The 18381-nt window shown below is 51.3% G+C and overlaps 3 protein-coding genes across 3 annotated transcripts; 2 read left to right on the top strand and 1 right to left on the bottom strand.

Moving 5' to 3' along the window:
* Positions 1 to 1099: 1099 nt before the first annotated feature.
* EMH_0049910 (uncharacterized protein) lies at positions 1100 to 5700 on the top strand (the record flags this gene model as incomplete). The annotated part of the gene is made up of 8 exons (XM_013500091.1): positions 1100 to 1399; positions 1599 to 1895; positions 2100 to 2220; positions 2563 to 2887; positions 3149 to 3207; positions 3445 to 4126; positions 4302 to 4590; positions 5119 to 5700. 8 exons carry the CDS (start codon positions 1100 to 1102, stop codon positions 5698 to 5700), a joined length of 2655 nt encoding a protein of 884 aa, XP_013355545.1.
* Positions 5701 to 7616: 1916 nt separating this feature from the next.
* Positions 7617 to 11514, top strand: EMH_0049800 (EGF-like domain-containing protein, putative; the record flags this gene model as incomplete). The annotated part of the gene is made up of 6 exons (XM_013500090.1): positions 7617 to 7842; positions 8095 to 8976; positions 9221 to 10726; positions 10836 to 10932; positions 11065 to 11216; positions 11444 to 11514. 6 exons carry the CDS (start codon positions 7617 to 7619, stop codon positions 11512 to 11514), a joined length of 2934 nt encoding a protein of 977 aa, XP_013355544.1.
* A 1209-nt stretch (positions 11515 to 12723) lies between these two features.
* EMH_0049690 (uncharacterized protein) lies at positions 12724 to 18381 on the bottom strand (the record flags this gene model as incomplete). Its single annotated transcript, XM_013500089.1, has 14 exons — positions 12724 to 12933; positions 13075 to 13342; positions 13505 to 13821; positions 14298 to 14849; positions 14968 to 15179; positions 15333 to 15479; positions 15595 to 15840; positions 15962 to 16063; positions 16435 to 16830; positions 16953 to 17009; positions 17124 to 17258; positions 17509 to 17645; positions 17748 to 18138; positions 18270 to 18381. 14 exons carry the CDS (start codon positions 18379 to 18381, stop codon positions 12724 to 12726), a joined length of 3282 nt encoding a protein of 1093 aa, XP_013355543.1.

Raw genomic sequence — 18381 nt, 5'->3', positions numbered from 1 at the left:
ACGTGAACAAGCTATCTAGTGGCCCGCTGCTTTCTCTGCACTCAACTCACCCAAAGAAAGCTGCGGTGGGCAGCCATTTTTGTTGACAAATTTCTCTCCAACATGCAGAAAGCAGCAAGGCCAATTTCAAATTTTCAAACCAGGGGGTCTTGTTCAACACCGTTCAACGCATCCACGATAATTGCTTGTACCTCTTGTCTCCCAGCAGCTACTGATGTTCAGGCATTCATTTGCTGCAAGTTGCTATACTTTCGCCACGTACTGTAATAGTCTGCACTGCTAGTAGACATTCTAGAATGAAGAGTTGCACGAGCCTTCACACCTATGCCACTATTTAAGGCAGGTTTGTCATAGGGCGCCGGGTCCCCTGTATTATGGGCCCTAGTTGAGTTCAGTAGCTAGAGGAGCGCCGTAGGGTTCGTAAGCCATTGTCGGGACCGGTAGGGTTCTAGTATGCGTCTGCGTTGGGACTGAGGTGCACGTTTAGGGGTACGTAAGTACATAGGGGGTGTAGGGAGGGACACCTTGGAAGGTGTGTTGAGCGCGGCGTGCGTCTAGCTGCCATGTTGCACATGCTGCATTGGCTCGGTGGAAACGTTATTATTCAACAGCTGCATTCCTAGTTAGAGCAGCTCGCTCCATATCGTACGGGTTCAACTTTGGGTCAACGAGAGGTTTGTGCCTACAATGGCATTAAGACGGTTCAGACTTCACCGGAGGCTGGCGGGAGCCACCAACCAGCGTCATGTACACCAGCCCCATGTCTTGACATTGTTACTCATATTTCCTGTTCAACGATATCGTTTGTATTTTTAATTGGATTTTTTTTGCAATTCTGGCAGGGTGCCATTGCAGACCTCGCCGAGACCTCTGTGTCCGCCCGCCGCAGCACTACGAAGACTGAATTTCGAGCTCCCTAGAGCCCCCCACCTCGATCTTAATTTCCCGCTCTTTTCTCGCATTTTGTTGTCGTTTCGGTCTTGCTCCGTGTTTTTGTTTATGTTTGTGCCACTGATGACGTTCTGAAACCCATGGACAGCCGCGCCAGGCCCTGAGGGAGGTGCGCTAGACTGGCTGTAATTCAGGTTTCTTGGCTCAGATGAGCTCTCCGCCTCTTGAAACCGCGAAATCAGCGTGCGAGGCGGTCTTCCCTACGGATGTGGAGGGGCAGGGGGGAATGTGGGACATCTCTACGCATGCATCGACTCACGACTCGATACTGTGGGAAGAAGAAGGCATTTCCTTCCCGCTTTCTCAACCAGACCCCCCACGGCGTCATCCTACGTCTTCCTCCGCTTCTGTTCAGCGACGCAGGCGCTCCGCAGCTTGCTGCTCGGCTCCTTACGTCGCCGCTGCCCAGCAGTCCGGGGTCCGCCGTTCTCGCCGTGATGGCACACCGGTAAGCCTTTTCGAGTCCGCGAGTTCACCTTCGCCGTATCTATCTATGTATTACCGGACGTGCTCGGTCGTGTTGTTATTAACGTGAAGGGCGACCGAAATGCTGTTATACTGCTGCATGTCACTAGACTGCTGGAGGAAACTAGCTGATCATTCGAGAGGCTGGCAAGGCGTTTGCTCTTGTTTTTTCTGTTTGTCAGTCTCGGAGGAAGCATTCGCCTCCTCAGGAAGTTACGCCTGGCTCGCCAGCACGGTCGTGTGTAGACAATGCGTGCAAAGATGACTGCCCATCACAAGAAGAAGCCGAGAAAGCGGCGCGTGACATGACAGAGGCTGCAGTCGCCTCCGCCAGCGCCTTTGCCGCAGACGCGCGCGCTATTGATCCCGCCTCGTACGAATCAAAGCCCACGGCCTTCCTCTACAGAGGCCACACAGCCCAAATCGCCACCTCCACCGCTGGCATGTACGGTGAAATGATCGAAAGCTTCATCAAGCAGGTAACGCCTAAGCTCCTCTGGAGGCACAGGCGAACACGCGGCGGCTGCTGCTGCTTTCCTTAGAAGAAGAACGGCAGCTGCAACCGCACTCAAGCGAGGCAGGGCTGAAAGCTGGCACAGGCACACGGTGCTGGTTCCCGTCAAGTCCTGACATTTATGCTCAAGTATTAAGTGTACTTTCAGCTGTATCCATGCTCTGTTTAGGTCGTGGCTTATGCCAAACAGTACGGAGCCGACCAGTTCAGTGTCTTCTGTGATCTCGGAAGCGGACGGGGTGCCCCTAGCGCGATAGCTGCTTACGAGCACGACTGGCTAGCTTGTCTAGGTACGCAGCGGGGCGTCTGCTGCTCCTGTTGCTGGCGCTTCAACGTCTATCTGCTGCGGTTTCTGTTGCATTGACGACAGAAACTGCATCACTCTTAGCAGCCAACACCATTTTGCAGGTTTCCGTGTGCATCGTCCACAACCGTGCTGTTGGCGTGCGTCTCTCAATGCCGCATGCGTGCTTGCTCCCTAGCTATTGTTGTTTGTTTTTGTTGCATATTACTGAGGATATTCAGTTGCTGCACCTTAGGGCACCTTTTTAACGATCATATGAGGCGTGTAGACGGTTACATCGGTGAGCAGATGATGCGCTTGTTTGGTTGTCGTTGGCTGGCCTTTGCAGGGATAGAAAAGTGCCCGCAAGCGTTTGGGCTGTCTCTGGAAACACAGCGGTGTCTGCTGCTGCGGGAGGCGTCGGCGCGGCTGCGGGATCGGGATCGGGATCCGTTGGTGGCTGCCAAGGCAGAGACGAGCGCTGGGTTGGAAAAGCCAGTGGCAGACACAGAGACGAAGAGCGTTCTGAACAAAGATATTCAGGAGCTGTTTGAGGCCAGACCTATGCGCGCTGTGGCCTTTGCCCACGATGACCTTTCGGCATTCCTTGACCTAGAAGGCGTTACCCATGCCTACTCCTTCGACGCTGCCATGGAAGGGCCCCTAATAAACTTGTAAACTAAATCTCCTGTCATCTATGTTCAATTGTTGCCCCGACACACGGAACAACACTGCACCCGACACCCACGCTCCACTGTATCGACACCTCTTTCAGTGCACTGATCCGTCTGAAGTGCGAGCAAACCTATTGCTTTGCTTTCTCGTGGCGCTTGCTGTGGCTATGCATTGCGATACGGACCTGCTTGCTTTTACATGACATTTGATTGTGCGCTGCTGTCGTTGCTTCTCCTGTTTTCGCCATTTCTGGTTTGCAGCATTACGCACATGTTCATGCAGACAGAGACGTGGTGGTTTTACCTCTCCTTTAGGAACGGTGAGTCAGCTAGACAGGCTGAGGCTGAACGCGGCAAAGAGTCGAAGGCACCAATGCCTAAGGCTCTGCATGCAGCGCAGATTACACGACGCTTATGTCCAAATTGTACCCAAACTCACACTTGTTTTCGGTCCCCTCACTAATGCTCCATGATTAGTATCCTTCGGCAGCCGACTCGTGCTCGTAGCCTCCTGTGCATGTATGCATGGGCATGTTCCTGTTTCGGTTCGTTTGCAGACTTGATATCTCGATTTGACTTAAAGGGCGCGGAGATAAAGCACCAAATCAGCAGCAGTATGTGGGTGTCTTCTGAGGGGAGAACGGCATACGTATACGTAAAAACGGACTGGAAAGAAAGACAACAGCGTCATCGGAGGTGGCTTCGAGAGCACATCCTGGCCCCTCAACTGCAGCAGCAGGAGAAGCAGCATCAGCTGCTGCGGCATGTACGCATACAACAGCAGCTTGTGCTGCAACAACTGCAGAAGCAAGATGAACAGGCATCTGTAGCTTCCGCCACAGCTGCGGCCGCTGCCGCCGATTTTGTGCAGAGGACTCCCCGAAGCAGCAGGCGGAACTCTGTTGGGACGCCGCGTTGCCGGAGCAGCAGCAGGAAGCGTTACAGTGCTGCAGCAGAGGCCATACAGCAACAGCAGCAACAGCAGCAGGACATGGTGCTGTTCCACTTAGCAGCGCGACGGCAGCAGCTGCAGGTCCTCGAAGATCTTGGACCTGAAGAATGGACTTGGGGGGGGAGTTGGGGGGGGCAACGGCAGCAGAAACCGCAGAAGCAGCAGCAGCGGGCGCAACAGCAGTCACGGCAACAACAAAGGACAGATGAAGGGCTTGCAGAAGACGACGCGGCGCTACTGGAGCAGTTGCGCGCATTCCGCACCACCCATTTGCGGCTTTCCAAGTGGTAAGAAGTGGCACAGAGCCGTGTATCACTGATTCCCACAGTTAGGGGTGAGCATGAGGCGACACCGACTGCTCTGCCGCAGCACCGTTGCTAAAAGGGAAGCCTCTGCTGTCAGTTATCAGTGTATGTTCCATCCATGCGTATGGGGTGCTGGTTTCCGTGTTCTGCGCTGCAGGCATCAACCGCTGACTGTGCAAAGTCTGCTGCTAGTAGCTTTGCTGCCGTTTGAGGGACAAAACCAGTGGCTGCAATTGCAGAAGCAGCTGTTGCAGCCCGCCTCGGGTGTACTGACACGGGCACAGCGGCTGCTGTTGTTGGGGTACGATGAGGGCGAACGGAAAGAGGAGGAGCTGTCAAGAGACAGGTGGCTGGAGCAATTGGCAGCAGTGCCTGGGACAGAAGACGCGAGCGCTCTAAGGAAAGATATATACACAAGACTCACAGACCAGCGCAAGCAGGATCGGGTCCGTCACGTTGCATGCCGAATGCAGACTTCTCTCACTCGCGCCCATAAGCATCCGCTTCAACCCAAGAACAGACCATATTAGCGCACATACCAACATGTCTAGAAACAAACACAAACATCACATCCGTACAACTTTACATAAATGCCAAATTGCTTTGTTCTTCACAATTCCTGCACAAACAGCAACAGACAGCTGCCAAAGGGGTGAAACTAATTGGCTCATTCCCGTCGGTTTGTGCCTTCACACTGATGTAACACGTAGGGTAGTGCATTCAAACTGACATATTGTGCTGTGGTTTTTCTTCGTCCTCATAACACCCCATGGTCCGCTTGTTACCCAACCTCTGCTGCGGTTGGTTGCCTGCTCTTCTGTGCTCGGGTTGTTCTGTACGATGTGCATGGGAGATGCCTATGGGCTCTAGCAGCTTGTTAGCTTGTTGGAAGCTTGTGATTTCTCTCTGATTAGCGTATTCGGGAGCCTGGCTTTGACCGTTTGTTTTTAAGCAATTTGCATTTGCGTTTACAGTCCCTCTTCACCTTCCTGCCCCCCGACAAAAACGCGTGTGCAGCTTCCACAGGGGATGGAGAGCTTCCTGACGGAGCCTCTATTCGCCTGGGATTTCGTCACAGCTTGAAAGAGTTGCAAGAAAGGCAATCGCCGATGCGCTCTCCCCGGTGCCGCAGCTCCGGAACGCCGATTGCTTCTAGGGAACAGTCTCCTGTGCGGCGGTCTCGCGTGTGGGGTGATGCTGCAGATGCAGGGGAGGCGCTGGCGTACCAGCGCCAGCTGCCTAAAACCCCCAACCGCACTCCAGCTCGACAGCCTGCCAGGCGACGACTCAGCAGCCAGTCTATGTCGCCTGTGGCTTCCCGCGGACGTGCCTCAGGCTTCTCTGCTGCTATTGCTGCTCTGGGTGCTGCCGATGCAGCAGCAGCAGCAACGCCGACTCGGCCAAAGGGGGCAGCCTTGGCAGCTGTCGGTACACCCAACACTTGCCGGGAATTTCAACGGGTAGAGAAAGAGCTCCAGGGTCTCGTCTTTCGAGCAGCAGAAGAACCCCCCAGCAACGAGCCGGATCGCGTGCCGATGTCACAGGATACGTCGTGAGGCTCAATGCCTTCAGAGATACAGTCAATTTGGCAAAGGCTCAGCTAATCAAGTATAACATAGACGAGTCCTTACCACAGGACAACCCCAGACCTACTGCAGAAGGAACTTCCCGAACCTTCGCCCCCCGCCAGCCCCGCATGAACACCTGGGGAACGGGTATTTGCTTTGTCACTTTTGGTTTGCACATACACGCTCATATGGCGCGGTGTAGTGCTTAGAACTTAGGTTTCAGGATTAAAGAATGCCCGAAAGCGTACCCACTCAGGCCCGCAGCACACACAGCAGCGTCTAGCGAGGCGTACACGAATACACTAAGCAGTCGCCAATGAACTGCAAAACTCAATAGGTGCATCTGCCTTCAGTAAAAATGAGAAGTAGGCTGCTCGGAGCATCCATTTAGTGCAGAGCAGCAACCTCCCCCAGAGTATGGAAAAGAACGGGAACAAAACTCGTACGGCCGCTCAATGGGCAGATGCTATTCCCCTACTGGGCACACTTGTGGGCGACTACGGATGATACTATATGGCAACTAGGCGGTCTACACGTTAGGGTTGCTGCAAGGAGCCCTCTCCTATCACTTTTGCACGCTTCTGTAATGGACGTGCAAAAACGGACTAGTAGAATCATGAGTGGAAACGACTATTTGCTAGTGAAGTTCCTGGCAGCCGCCATCCTCTCCTGAGGGTAGTGGCCCTCCTCCGTAGCCTATTTTTGTTTGCCGCCCTGAAAGCACCGAACTTCTCAGGTAAGCCGGCGCGACAGGCCGTAGAAACGGGCCTGCTGCATCTGGCACAGGAGCCACCGTAACTTATTCCCAATGATCTCACGGCCGTATGAACAGGAGAGAGCTGTGTTTTGCGTGCTGCCTTTTTGTAAGATTAGAAAAATCTTAGGAAACATTCTAGTTCACAAACGGGTCCACGGACACCAAAGTGTAGTCCCGGAGCACCATCGACCTCCCGCAGCCAGCAGGACCCGATAGTAACCCCACAGGGTTAGTGTCTCATTGTAAGGGGTGTTCCTTCGCAATTGTCCAGCCGCCAAAGATATAGAGGACGTGAGACGAAGGGTACTCAGTCTGCGGTGTCGAGTGCATGCGCACGGGAATCGTTTTGCATGCAGGCGAAAGCTAGCGGTCTTCTTTTGCTACTCGTTGGCGTGGAAGCATGGCATCATCTTCGGAAGATGATATATAATGAGAATATCGGTATATTCGACCGAGTGCTGTTAGATCTGCGCGAAGAATCCCCCTGATTTCCCCAGTTATATTCCTGGCCGGCGGCTAGCCACCGAGGCAGCAGCTGCAGGGCTTTTCCTTTCGAGCTGCTCCCCCGATATTTGGTGTTTCTTTTCGAGGGATTTGTACACATTTTTTCAAATTTTAGTTCCGTCGCTGTTTGCTATGCGCGCTCTCCTCCTGTGCGCATCGCTCCCTGAAGCGACCGGTTCGGTCTTCATCGGTCCTCCTCGTCAAACTTACGGGTCATTCCCCTTGTAACAAACCATTAGTTGAGAGAATTCACCTTACATTTCCTTCTCATCTGTCTTATTCTCTGCATTGGTTTGCTCTGAGCGCTTTTTTCAACGTTTTCCATTGATCTCAGCCTCTACCGCGCACTCGTATGTGCTCCAGCCTATTTCACGGTGTCTGCTCTCACCACAACGCTTTAGATTTCCCTAGCACTACCACCGTATCTGGATGTTCCTCTTGCCCTTTTCTCTTCCCTCAGATTTGCCCGAGTCGCACCGTTTGAACCGTGATGCCAAACGGAACAACATCGACTTGAGCTATTCCCTGGGTTATAAGTCAGAGCCACCAGCTCATAGGGCCTGGTCCTATACAGTTTGATCCTTATGGAGTTGGCGCTTGCCTAAACCTTAACTTCCTTGCAAACATCCACTCCCCTGCAAAAATGAGTCGACTCGTTCGTCTTTGCGGCCTTCTGGCTCCACTTTTCCTTATTTCCACATTTTCCCCCATCCCCTCTTCTTGTCACTCAGTGCACAATGGCGTTTCTGCTACTGATTACATGAACCGGTTCAATATTCCGGCAAACCACATCCAGTTGGAGTGGGCCAAAACCGGTTCTGGCTTGCAGTCAGCTGTATACAAAGGCAAGACGTACAAGTGGCTTCCACGTAAGGCGTTGGAGAATGGCGTGGTTTCTTATCATCCCCAATATTCGGATCTAGTTTCATTTTTAGCGGGGGAAGGTCACTGACTGTACCCCTGCAGAGGGAAATTATTGGGGGAATGAGGGCGGGGTAGTCGGTTTAATTGCATTTAGTTCAGCTCTACCGAGTACCTCGCTTTTCGTATCTTCTGCTCTTGTGGTGGTTGCAGATTGAGCAGATAGTGGTTGTGAATTTGTTTTGGCTATCTGTATGCAGGTAACCAGACAGCGGGAGTCAAAGTTGGCTATGCGACAATGTGGGATCGGTCCAGCAAGGGCTACTGCACGCGAAGCGATGCAGAGGTAGACACCCAGCGCTACTTGGGACAACGGCTCATGGCTGTGGGGGCCTGCCCTAATTATGGGAAGTATATCGCATTCGTCGACAGGTCGGGGAATCCAGTTGATGATGAAGATCGTTTCACAAATGAGATTCATGGCAACACGATGCCTTTCTCGACTCAGGGATGCTCGTCTTCCGCTTCCCGCGGAACATCTGAAGTGCCCATGGACAAGTCAGGATGGAGTATGTATTCTGGGTACTTGGTCAAGTGCCCATTTAACCAGGCTGTCTACCAGAACGACATGCTGCAGGACGCCGAGTACGATCCCTCAGCCTGCAGCTTTGTCACGCTAGACAATCCTCTTGTGTTTCTTGACACCTCACTGCCAGGAACTTCTCTGGCTGAAAAAGCATATGCCTTCCACGGAAAGGGAGGGCACCAAGGATACGATTTTATTGGGAACGGTGTCGGCTGTCCTCCCTATTCCCCTCCTCTGAAGACGCGCTCTATGAAATCTCCCACCCTCGCTAACGACCCATTCTTGTGTTCTCAGTTATCTCGTTGCACCAGCATGTGCTGGCCATGGGATACGAACAGACCCTGCTACCGCAGCTTACCTGCCTCGTTTAATCATTCCACTTCTGAATGTCTTATCCTTGGATACCACACGCAGACGTACATGGGAAGTAATTGTGCCGTCAAGACGGCAACAGATTCTAATGCCAAGTACTGTGTGAAGGCCCATAAGACGGTTGAATCTTCCAAATACACATACGTCTCAGCGTTCACCAGACCCGATTACGAAACAGCTTGTCGTAAGTTGTCGTAAGCCGTAGCTGTAGACTTCGACTGTACTGTATTATTTGCTTTGTCTTTTTCCAGTTGCTGTTTGGCGAAACAGCCTGTGAACTTTGATTCTGCACTATCTTTTACTTAGTCTGTTTCTAATTGCGTTTTTGAGAGGCAACGTCTGAAATTTTGGCGTGGTTGTGCGGAAGGAGCAGCTGCACATGCTGTCTTGACATGTACATCTCTGGTCGTATTGTTTTTGCGTTGCAGCGCCAAGGGAGCCTCTGAAGAACGTCGTGTTTGGGACAATTTCGGGAGGAGTATGCACTCCGCTGAAGGTGGCTTCCTCTTCCACGGGAACTGCAGGAGCGTGCGGAGAGGCAGTGTTCGAGGCCAGTAGCGATGACAGTCCATCTGGGGTGGGAGGTACAGGCAGCTCTTCAATATTTTGGTCTTCCTGGTTGCCTGACGGTTCCAGCGGCCAGAAAGGAACCTGCAACATGTATTCCACTGTGCCGACTTGCATCTTCAAAGTAGAGGGGGCAATTTCCTTCACTGCGCTGAGCGCTGCTGACCCCAGTCTTGCAAAGGAACCCCCTTCAGAAGCAATTCTCCCGGGACCGTGCTCCTCTAACCCGTGCAAAAATGGAGGCACATGTGAGCTTCCCAGCGGCACGTGTAAGTGCCCTGCTTGCTTCACTGGGGCCAACTGTGAGACCCCGGTGTCAGGGTGTTGCAGCTCGGACGCGGATTGCAACGGGCATGGATCGTGCAAGAGCAACAAGTGCAAGTGCAATGCGGGATTCAGTGGCCCGATGTGTGAAAGTGGAGCTTGTGACACTGTGTCGTGTCTTAACGGCGGCACCTGTCAGATGCCCAACGGGATCTGCGTCTGCCCAGAAGGATTTACGGGGTCCCGCTGCGAAACCAGCGCTTGTGAAAAAGTTGTTTGCGAGAACGGCGGTGAATGCGAGATGCCATCGGGCAAGTGCAAATGTCCAGCCTGCTTTTCGGGTGATCACTGTGAGACTGAGAACCCTCGGTGCTGTGAGACAGATAGCGACTGCAATGCTCCACAAGGCACGTGTGTGTACAACAGCTGCCAGTGCGCTCCTTCTATTACTGGAGACAAATGCGATAACAGTGGGTGCACTGGGGTTACTTGCTTGAACGGCGGCGTCTGCAACGACTTGACAGGGCACTGCAGGTGTCCCAAGTGTTATAGCGGGCTCAACTGCGAGATATTTGAAAGCAATTGCTGCGAATCTGACAGTGACTGCAACGAGCCTAATGGCGTTTGCAACAGCTCAAACACATGCGAATGCGCTCCGGAATTTCCAGCGCCAAATTGCAAGGACTTGTGCTCAGCCACGCAATGCCTCAACGATGGGAAATGCGATCCGACAACTGGCAACTGCACATGCATGCCTGGCTGGGGGGGGAAGGACTGCGCTGTACCGGAACCTTGCGGTGAAAGTGGAGAAGTATGCTCTGGGAACACAGCTTGTGACAGTGAAAAATTAACCTGCGTTTGCAAGCCTGGTTATATAGGCGAGGACTGCACAGAAATGTCTCCAGAGTGCAGTGACCTCTGCAAAGTTGGGGGCGATATCCTACGGGACAGTGAAGGAGAGTGCAGGCTTGATTGCTACTCAACTTGCTGCAAGCACTTGACGGAAACATGCAAGGAACAGTCGGACGAGGACAAGGAACAGTGCATCAGGGACTCACTGGGAGCAACGGAGGAAGAGGCGTGCTGTCTTGCACGAGTCGAAGGTCAGCATGCTTGGATTGGTTGCGCAAAAACGCAACAAGGGGACGAAACTGCATCGCATTGGGAATTATCCTGGGTTCTATGAATGCATGCTGTGTGCGCATGCTTCAGAGGGCAGTAATGTAGCTATGTACGCTGCACTAGGGGTTATTGCAGCCCTTCTTCTTCTCGGAGGTGCTGGAGGGATGTACTACAATAATAGCAGGGGGTAAGTGGAGTGCTTGAACTTGGTGCTTAAGTATGCTTCTACGTTGGGGCATGTGCTGGCGCCATAGGTGGCTCGCGTTCTCCGCCAGCATGTTTTTCTCTCATCTCATTCTTGCTTCTGTGCTTCTGATAGGCAATCTGCCTCGAGCGGTCCATCGGAAAACCCAATAGATGAGACAGTAGGGGGAACCGACCGGCCAGCGAGAGCCGAGTCAGCCATCTCCGTGGACTTCGACGACTACGCAAGTACCCCAGATGATGCACCAGGCGACATTCATGCGGAAGGTAAGGGCCAGTGACTGACTTGAGTGCTCTGCTCCTGTATATAAAGAGACGGTCTGTCTGGGAGATTGATTTCTGCATCGCATGGCGTGCAATACACAAATCCGTTGCAATGACCAATGTTTGGTGGCACTTTGTGCTAGCCTGTGCATGATTAGTAATGTCACTCCTAGCGGAACGCTGTTGCAATTCAGCCATGTGTGCATATGCTGTTCTTTCTCCTTATGCAGGTGAAGCAGCGCAAGATGCAGAATGGGATGGTAAGCCTGATGCCACGCAGGCTTCTTCACCTAGTCCATAAATTGTGTAATTCTAAGACCACGGTGGATGCGATACCTGGTCACCTAGCTAGTAACGGTCATTAAGGAGGTGATGCGATGTAGTTCTTACAATCAAGAGTCCGTCTCCTTGTGTGGCACGTGTGCAACAGATGAGTGAGCGGGGCAGTGCATGAGTTGGATAGCGACGGACGCTCAACGCCTCTGTGCATCGACATCCGAAGGCCACTTGGCAGACGGCTGGTTGGAATGCCGAGGGGCTGATTCTCCATTCAAGAGCGAGCGCCTCCTGCGGTGTATTTACAGTGATGATTCCATCCATCACAGTGGGACACTCATCCACACTACTTGCCGTAATTGGCGATCTGTTTCCGTGCGGGGGAAACAAGTTTGATCGCGAGAATGCCGAAAGAGCCGGATTTGGTACACTCGGAACAGCATGGAGAAAACGGTTTGGCGAATTCAGAGGCTGGAGAGGACAGCGGTTTGCCCCGTTATGACGTCCATGGGAATACTGCCGGCCGTCAGTATGCCCAACATTTCAAGAGGCGTTGCGCCTTCAGCTGATGGTTTCCATTTGCCGGCGCCTGCCGTGTCGGTTCTTTTGAAACTATCAGCCCTTTCGCTTACATTTGTGCAGTGTGTTCTCGCTATTACGATAAACACTAGAGAAAATGATAGGTTGTCACTCAATTTAGAGTCCTATCAGTTTTAGAAATCCTGCGAACGCCGGTGCTGCTTTCTTGCCCGTGCAAGAGAATGGACTTGCGAGTTCCTGGGTGCATTTTGAAGCTCTTAAACACTGTGCCTTCATTATTCTTCCCGTTCGTAGATTTTCTGTGTGCATATGTGGCTTAACATCAGCTTCCTGGAACGGTCAACTGCACAACAACTACGTGCGCTTCCCTTTCCAGGAGTCAACTAATAGATGCAATGCACGCATGTGCATTCTGCTTTTATTTTCACATGATAAAATCGACTGTTGGGTAGGTTTAACAATAAAAAGGGCGTTCTGTTAGACAAGTAGGAGCTTAAAGTGGGGATTTATTATCCCAGCGTAAAAAAATGTGGCAGCGTGTGCTGCTTTTAAAAGGTAAATGAACGTACGTGACCAAGATATGTGGAGCTATGTGTTTGCACTAGCAAAACAAAGCTGTAATCGAGCCTGAAAACCCTAAAAACGATTGCATAGGCTGGGTATAACTAGAACCATGCTGCACAAATAATGGAGTCTACTGTTGGCACCTCTTCTGCTCGTGCCCTTGGAAGAATGCAGTTAAGGACTGTTCAACTTCGTCGCCAAGACTTGCGTTCTTTTTAGCTGCCGCTGCCTCTCTCGATTTCATCCGATCCTGCTTTGTTGCGAACAGCTCCTTGATGTTTGTGATGGTTTTGCTCTTCGCAAGCCGACTTACCAACTGTTTGCAAGTATTTCCGATCGCCTGAGACGGAAACAGTGACAGAAACAGTGCGCATGATGCCGAAATCCCTTGTACAATTGCGCCTTTATGGAAATGTATGCGACTACATAAAGCGGCACTTGCGAACATGTTGTTTCGCTGCTCCCTACGTTCACTTCTCACCATCTCCAAGCGGCTCAGAATACTAAATTGAGAAACGGCTATGTTGTACACAGCAATAAGAGGACCAGCAAACACGGCGATGCTCGCCATGATCCCTGTCTTCATAATAGCTTGTAGAGCAGTCAATGCAGGCGAGCCTGTGGGATTGCCGACGAATGCATTGCCGCTGTCGTCCATACACAAGCCTATTGGGGGACAACCTGTCGTCATGCTGGCTTGACCTGTTTCATTTCCAGTGCTGGCAATTTCTGTGACCCCTTCTGTGACTCTGCAAGACAACAATAAGTTGTAGAAGAATAATAGGGTTAGTACTGATTCTCACGTGGAAACACTGTATCGTAAGGGACGATGAATTGTAGTTGAGTCCAAAAGTTCGATTATTAAGCCATATCCCAAGGTTTAACGCATGCACAGTATAGGAAAGTCTTACTGAACCAAAGAAGAAGCGAAGAACAAGCCTAGAGTTAACCAAGAGATGATTTCGCGGATTCTGTCTTCTGTACGCTTTTGAACCCACTTCTTGATCATTAACCCAAAGTACACCGACTGGGCATGCAGGAACATTCCGAGCCCTGAGTGACCGCTAGCGGAGAGCAAGCTGCCCGTTAGTTGCATCTGGCTGGTAAAAACTGTAGGTGAACCATATTTTGCCTTCTTTAGCATCCTCTTCTGAGTTGTAGGAAGCATTTGGTTGAAAAGTCGTAGCCCTACATCCCCTCCCATCAATACCATTCCGAACGAACTTGCCTGCAAAAAGAACAAACGCAAGAGCGGCGCTGAAGGATTTTTGTCAAGGGTTTGACAGCCTCAGCGTTAAAACTCTTTCAGGGTAGCTGTTGAGCCTCGGTGCGATATTCCTTGCCTGAAAAGGATCATTGATTGACGTTTGCCAGGCTTCGTTCGAAAATGTCTTCTCAAGGGCATCCAGGTTCCCCGAGTTCAATATATTGTTCGCGGAAACGGAGAAAACAAGTGTCCAGATGTGGCGGAAGAAATGGCTCATTGCGCTATCCTTGAGTTCTTTGAGTCGATCTGGCGTGGACAATGAGGCGTAGCGGCGGTGTAGTGGGGGCGCCAGAACGCTTTGTGGAACCTGTAGAACAGCATAAGCACATGCATTTACCTAACTGTTAGCCGAACACATACATTCAAGAGAGAGCTACTGCGCAAGAATTCCACAGTGCTGTGGCATTATGGACGCCAGGCACCAAAACTGAACTCACCCCAAGCGGTCCCCCTGATGTAGTTCTGCTCTTCTCTTCAAAGTGCTCAAAGAGGTCAATAACAGCTGTCATAAATACCTCCTGGTTCTCAAACACTCCCTTGTTCTGTGTGTAGACTTCTACCAAGACCCGCACTAACTCCAGAGCCTCACGAATACGAAGGTTGATTGCAACAAACGAATGGTGCTGGGTCTTGTAAGATGGAAGCCTCAGTAGCTTATAAATAAAGGATTTAAGCCGCAACGGCCTGCCAACGGAGGTCTCTTTTGGGCTGACGACTTTCCCAATCAGTGCGAGATTTTCAGTGTCGGAGCTCTTCAGAAGATCTAAGCTGTCCCTGAAAAGGGCAGCAATGTTCGAACCTCTCCCTCCCCTGCATTCGTGCTGTATCCTTTCTCGACTCCCTGGCCTCATCAACCAGGCAACTAAGCTATCTTCGAGCTCCAACCTAAGGTATTCCTGCCAGGTTTTTGGCGTTGGCGGATGAACAAGAGAAAAGTTGATCCCATTGAAATCTTTCATAGTTGTCTTTTCTCCCGCTTGAAGCTTTTTCTAAGAGGCAAGCCGCACACACGATTGGAGAGGCAGAACCTACCAAAGTTGCATCGTTGTCTCTTGCTCTGCTCACGGACTTTGCTTGCTTGCAACAACACACGTAGAGTAAGCGAACCTTTAATTGCTGCGGAAGTCCTTGTGTAGCGGTCTCAGCTATGATCTTGTCAAGCCTTTCTGAAATACCGCCAGCGCGACTTCTAGCGCCGGACGGCTCTGAGCCAGTGAACGCCAGCTGATTCAGATGCTCGAAAACAAGCGGATGAACTACGACATCTACACATGAGCGAAGCTTCATGTAGAAAGCAGATGGGAGTTTCGATGATAAGACTGAACAAGCGCAATCAAAAATAACGTGCCTTTTATGTCTCCCCACGCCACTCAGAATCGCCATGCTAATATGGCACAAGAATGAAAGCATTATCTGTCATGTCATTGGCTGACGACTGGATCTGGACATTTGAATCATCGGTATTTACTTACAGCGGAAGTGCCGCCTCGAATACTTTCGGCGCAAGTGCTTTTTCATGAGTTTTTGTACAGCCCGCGGTAGCCACCGGGAGAGCAGCACGGATGTCGCACGGTCGGAAACCAAAGCTGTAAAGTTGCGGAGTATGTTTTCGACGCCATCTGTAGAGAGAAAAGGGGCACGAAAAGTCACAAAACAGTAAGACAGAAGTATAAGTGGTGGACCTGATGCAGCTGAATATGCTATCGTTCATAATTGCCTTCTCACAGGACTCACCGGAACAGGAGACGAGTTCTTTACTGTTTTTCCATCTGTTGCCACTGAGTAAAACGAAAATGCGAAATATGCCTTCTCCAACGGGGCCTCGCGGAAGGAACTGAGAAAGCACAGTCGGTTGACTGCCAAGCGCCTTTAAGGGACTTTGCCTGGCCACTGCCTTTTTAGGGCACTTCGCAGTAGCGCTTCCGCATGCAGCTTCTTTGGCTGTGGAGTTTAGCAAGTCACCGATTTGCCCGATAAATCCTGAAACTCAACGGAACCACCCACCACAAGCATTTTGATGTGAAAGAGAGGCAGTCGCAAGCAGAAAGAACGGTTGTTGAAGCCTGTTACTACTAGCCCAAATTACATGAGTGCGGCGTACGGCGGTCGAGAATGTCGAAGAAGTTTCCCAATGCAGAGCACTGCAAGCTGACAAGTTTTGACTGACAATGGAGTCGCTTGTCCCAGACTTCGTTTTGCCAGGCTGCAGAGCACATAATGCTCTCTTCATTGGCACTGGCAGCTCTCGAACCTAGCTTTTTGAGAACCTTTTTGCAAAGAGAGGACCCTGAGACGCACAGTATGTGAATAAATTACGACAGTGTCTGGGCCGGACGTTTCCACCGTATGTTTGTCACCTGCCTTAAACCAATGTACTTGAGCACGTCATTAGCAACGTAGCTTGCCTTTTTTATAGCTCTTCATAATATCGGAGGAAGTCCTCGAGTCAATCATGTAGAGTAGATCCCACCCTATGGAGCAAAGCCCAACAATTGCAAAGTTCGTGACAAGTGCCCCGCACACATTTGTTTGTGGGTTTGTTTGTGGGAGTGCAAGAAAAACAGGTATGCTTACACGGCGCAGAGTCATTGCCAAGCAGATGCGCGGCTGCCTTATAATTCCCGCCTCTAAGTTGAAGCAGTAGGAAGTCCAAGAGGGCGTTTTTACGGACTGCCCTCGATGGAGCTTCTCGCTGTTCTTGCTCAGTTGACTCCAGCAAGGACGTTCCCTCTTCTGCAGCAGCTCCTGTCTTCTCAGCGTTTGCCTCTATGCTCGCAAGAACAGTGTCTTCGTACAAGCAAGGTACATCTAATAGGACTTCTGCACCCCGGCGAGAGCTGAAGCCCATGCAAAGCCGTTGGAAATTCATCCTTCCGCCAGCATACAGCTCCAAAGGCAGAGAGTACTCCAGTTCCTCTGGAGGGAGCATCTGCTGCAGACTGTTTATACGTTCGATGGCATGCATCTCCGCTGTGAATCATACCAATACACACATACGATGCAGGTGAACGAAAGTCTGCCAGGATAGCATGAAACATTCTGAGTGATACCCAGTTACGGTCCTTCCAGCTTTGCTTTTTCACGTTACTTACCAAGGTGCAACGCGAAGGTGGCTTGGAGCATCAGGTCACAGGAGGTGCGCGGGAGGCCTGCAAGCAGAGACTTTCGTGTAAAGTACTCTCTGGGAATAGTTAAAATGTTTGGGGCTAGTTTAGAACCCTTTCGCTTGGACCCTAGCACACTACCGCACATTCTGTATATACTTGAGAGCCTATGCTCATGACCGCTGCTCAGGAGCTTCGGCAGAGGGGCCAATGGGCGCCGGTTGCCTTCGTTTTCCCCGAAGAATTCATCGAAGCGCAGAAAGGCTTGAGTGAACCAGTTGACGATAAGGGAAGCTGCACAAGATAAATGCGACACCGATACGACCGATGGCTTCGGAAACAGTTGGTCATAAGCTCCCTTACCGCCCCAACTAAGGCTCACTAAAGGGCACTTTCAGAGGCTTTGTGCGTAGGTGAATGAATGCCAGGCTTTAACGCTCATGAAAGTGCGAGCCCAAAAGGCCCTCTGCCCTCTGCGCATTGCTTTCATATTCCCTACAAGCAAGTGAGAAGTGCATCTTCCCTTACGCAGGCAAGAACTTACCAATTGGACCACCTGTTCCTGCAAATGCTAGATATGCTTCTGGATATTCGCTAAGGATAGCCTGCAAGCTGCCTGGAGAGGAGGCAGTCCGTTCTGGAGATTCTTGAGTTGCCTTCGACTTGTTCTTTAATCTTTTCCTGCTCGCATGGGAAGGCTCCAAAACACAGGTGCCGATGAGGCCAAGAGACAAAGGGGTGCAGCTGTATTACCATAGTGCACGAGAATTAAACCGCCCTCACATTTCGATAAACTCTTCAGCGACGACGCCGCCGCCAGTTGTCGGTCTGGCGGCTTCAGCGGACTGTTGTTCAGCTTGTTGTTGTACACCCGCCTTAGAGGCTAGGTTGAGGGTGGAAAAGAGGTGATTTAGAGCATGACGGGGTCCTGCAGAAGGGTCTCTCTGGAACTCTTTGAGTGGCTCGCTTATGACGAATATGTCAAAAAGCATGAGGCCTTGGCGCAACGCGTCGGTACATGCCTCTGGAGCCCCGTCTGACGAGCTAATCTGAGTCTCCGCTTGTATAAGAGACTGTCGCAGTTCTATCATGTTTACCGTATCACAAGATATGCTCTTGAAGTACTCAGGACAGGCAGTGGCCTGCAACTGAGCACACGTTTGCCGCTTCTCTCCTGTACGAACAGACAACGAGCGCATCTGCAGCTCGCAGTTCGGTTCCGAGATGCGGTACATAAAAAGGAGGATTGAATGCTATCGATTAGGTAGGATGGCCCACAGCAAAAGGCAACTCGTGCAAACGTACCCTCAAGGGCTTCCAGCATCTCGTTGTCCCCGAGAACATCCAGTAGTACGCGCATGTTAGACTCCGCAGTGGCATCTGAGCAAGTGACGCACTTCCTCATGTGATGAACCAT

Source organism: Eimeria mitis, genomic scaffold (genome assembly GCF_000499745.2).
Source record: "Eimeria mitis Houghton genomic scaffold, Emh_scaff50, whole genome shotgun sequence".
In the NCBI taxonomy this organism is placed as follows: domain Eukaryota; phylum Apicomplexa; class Conoidasida; order Eucoccidiorida; family Eimeriidae; genus Eimeria; species Eimeria mitis.
Note: the sequence above shows the minus strand (reverse complement) of the source record. Positions and strands in the feature narration are given on the sequence as shown.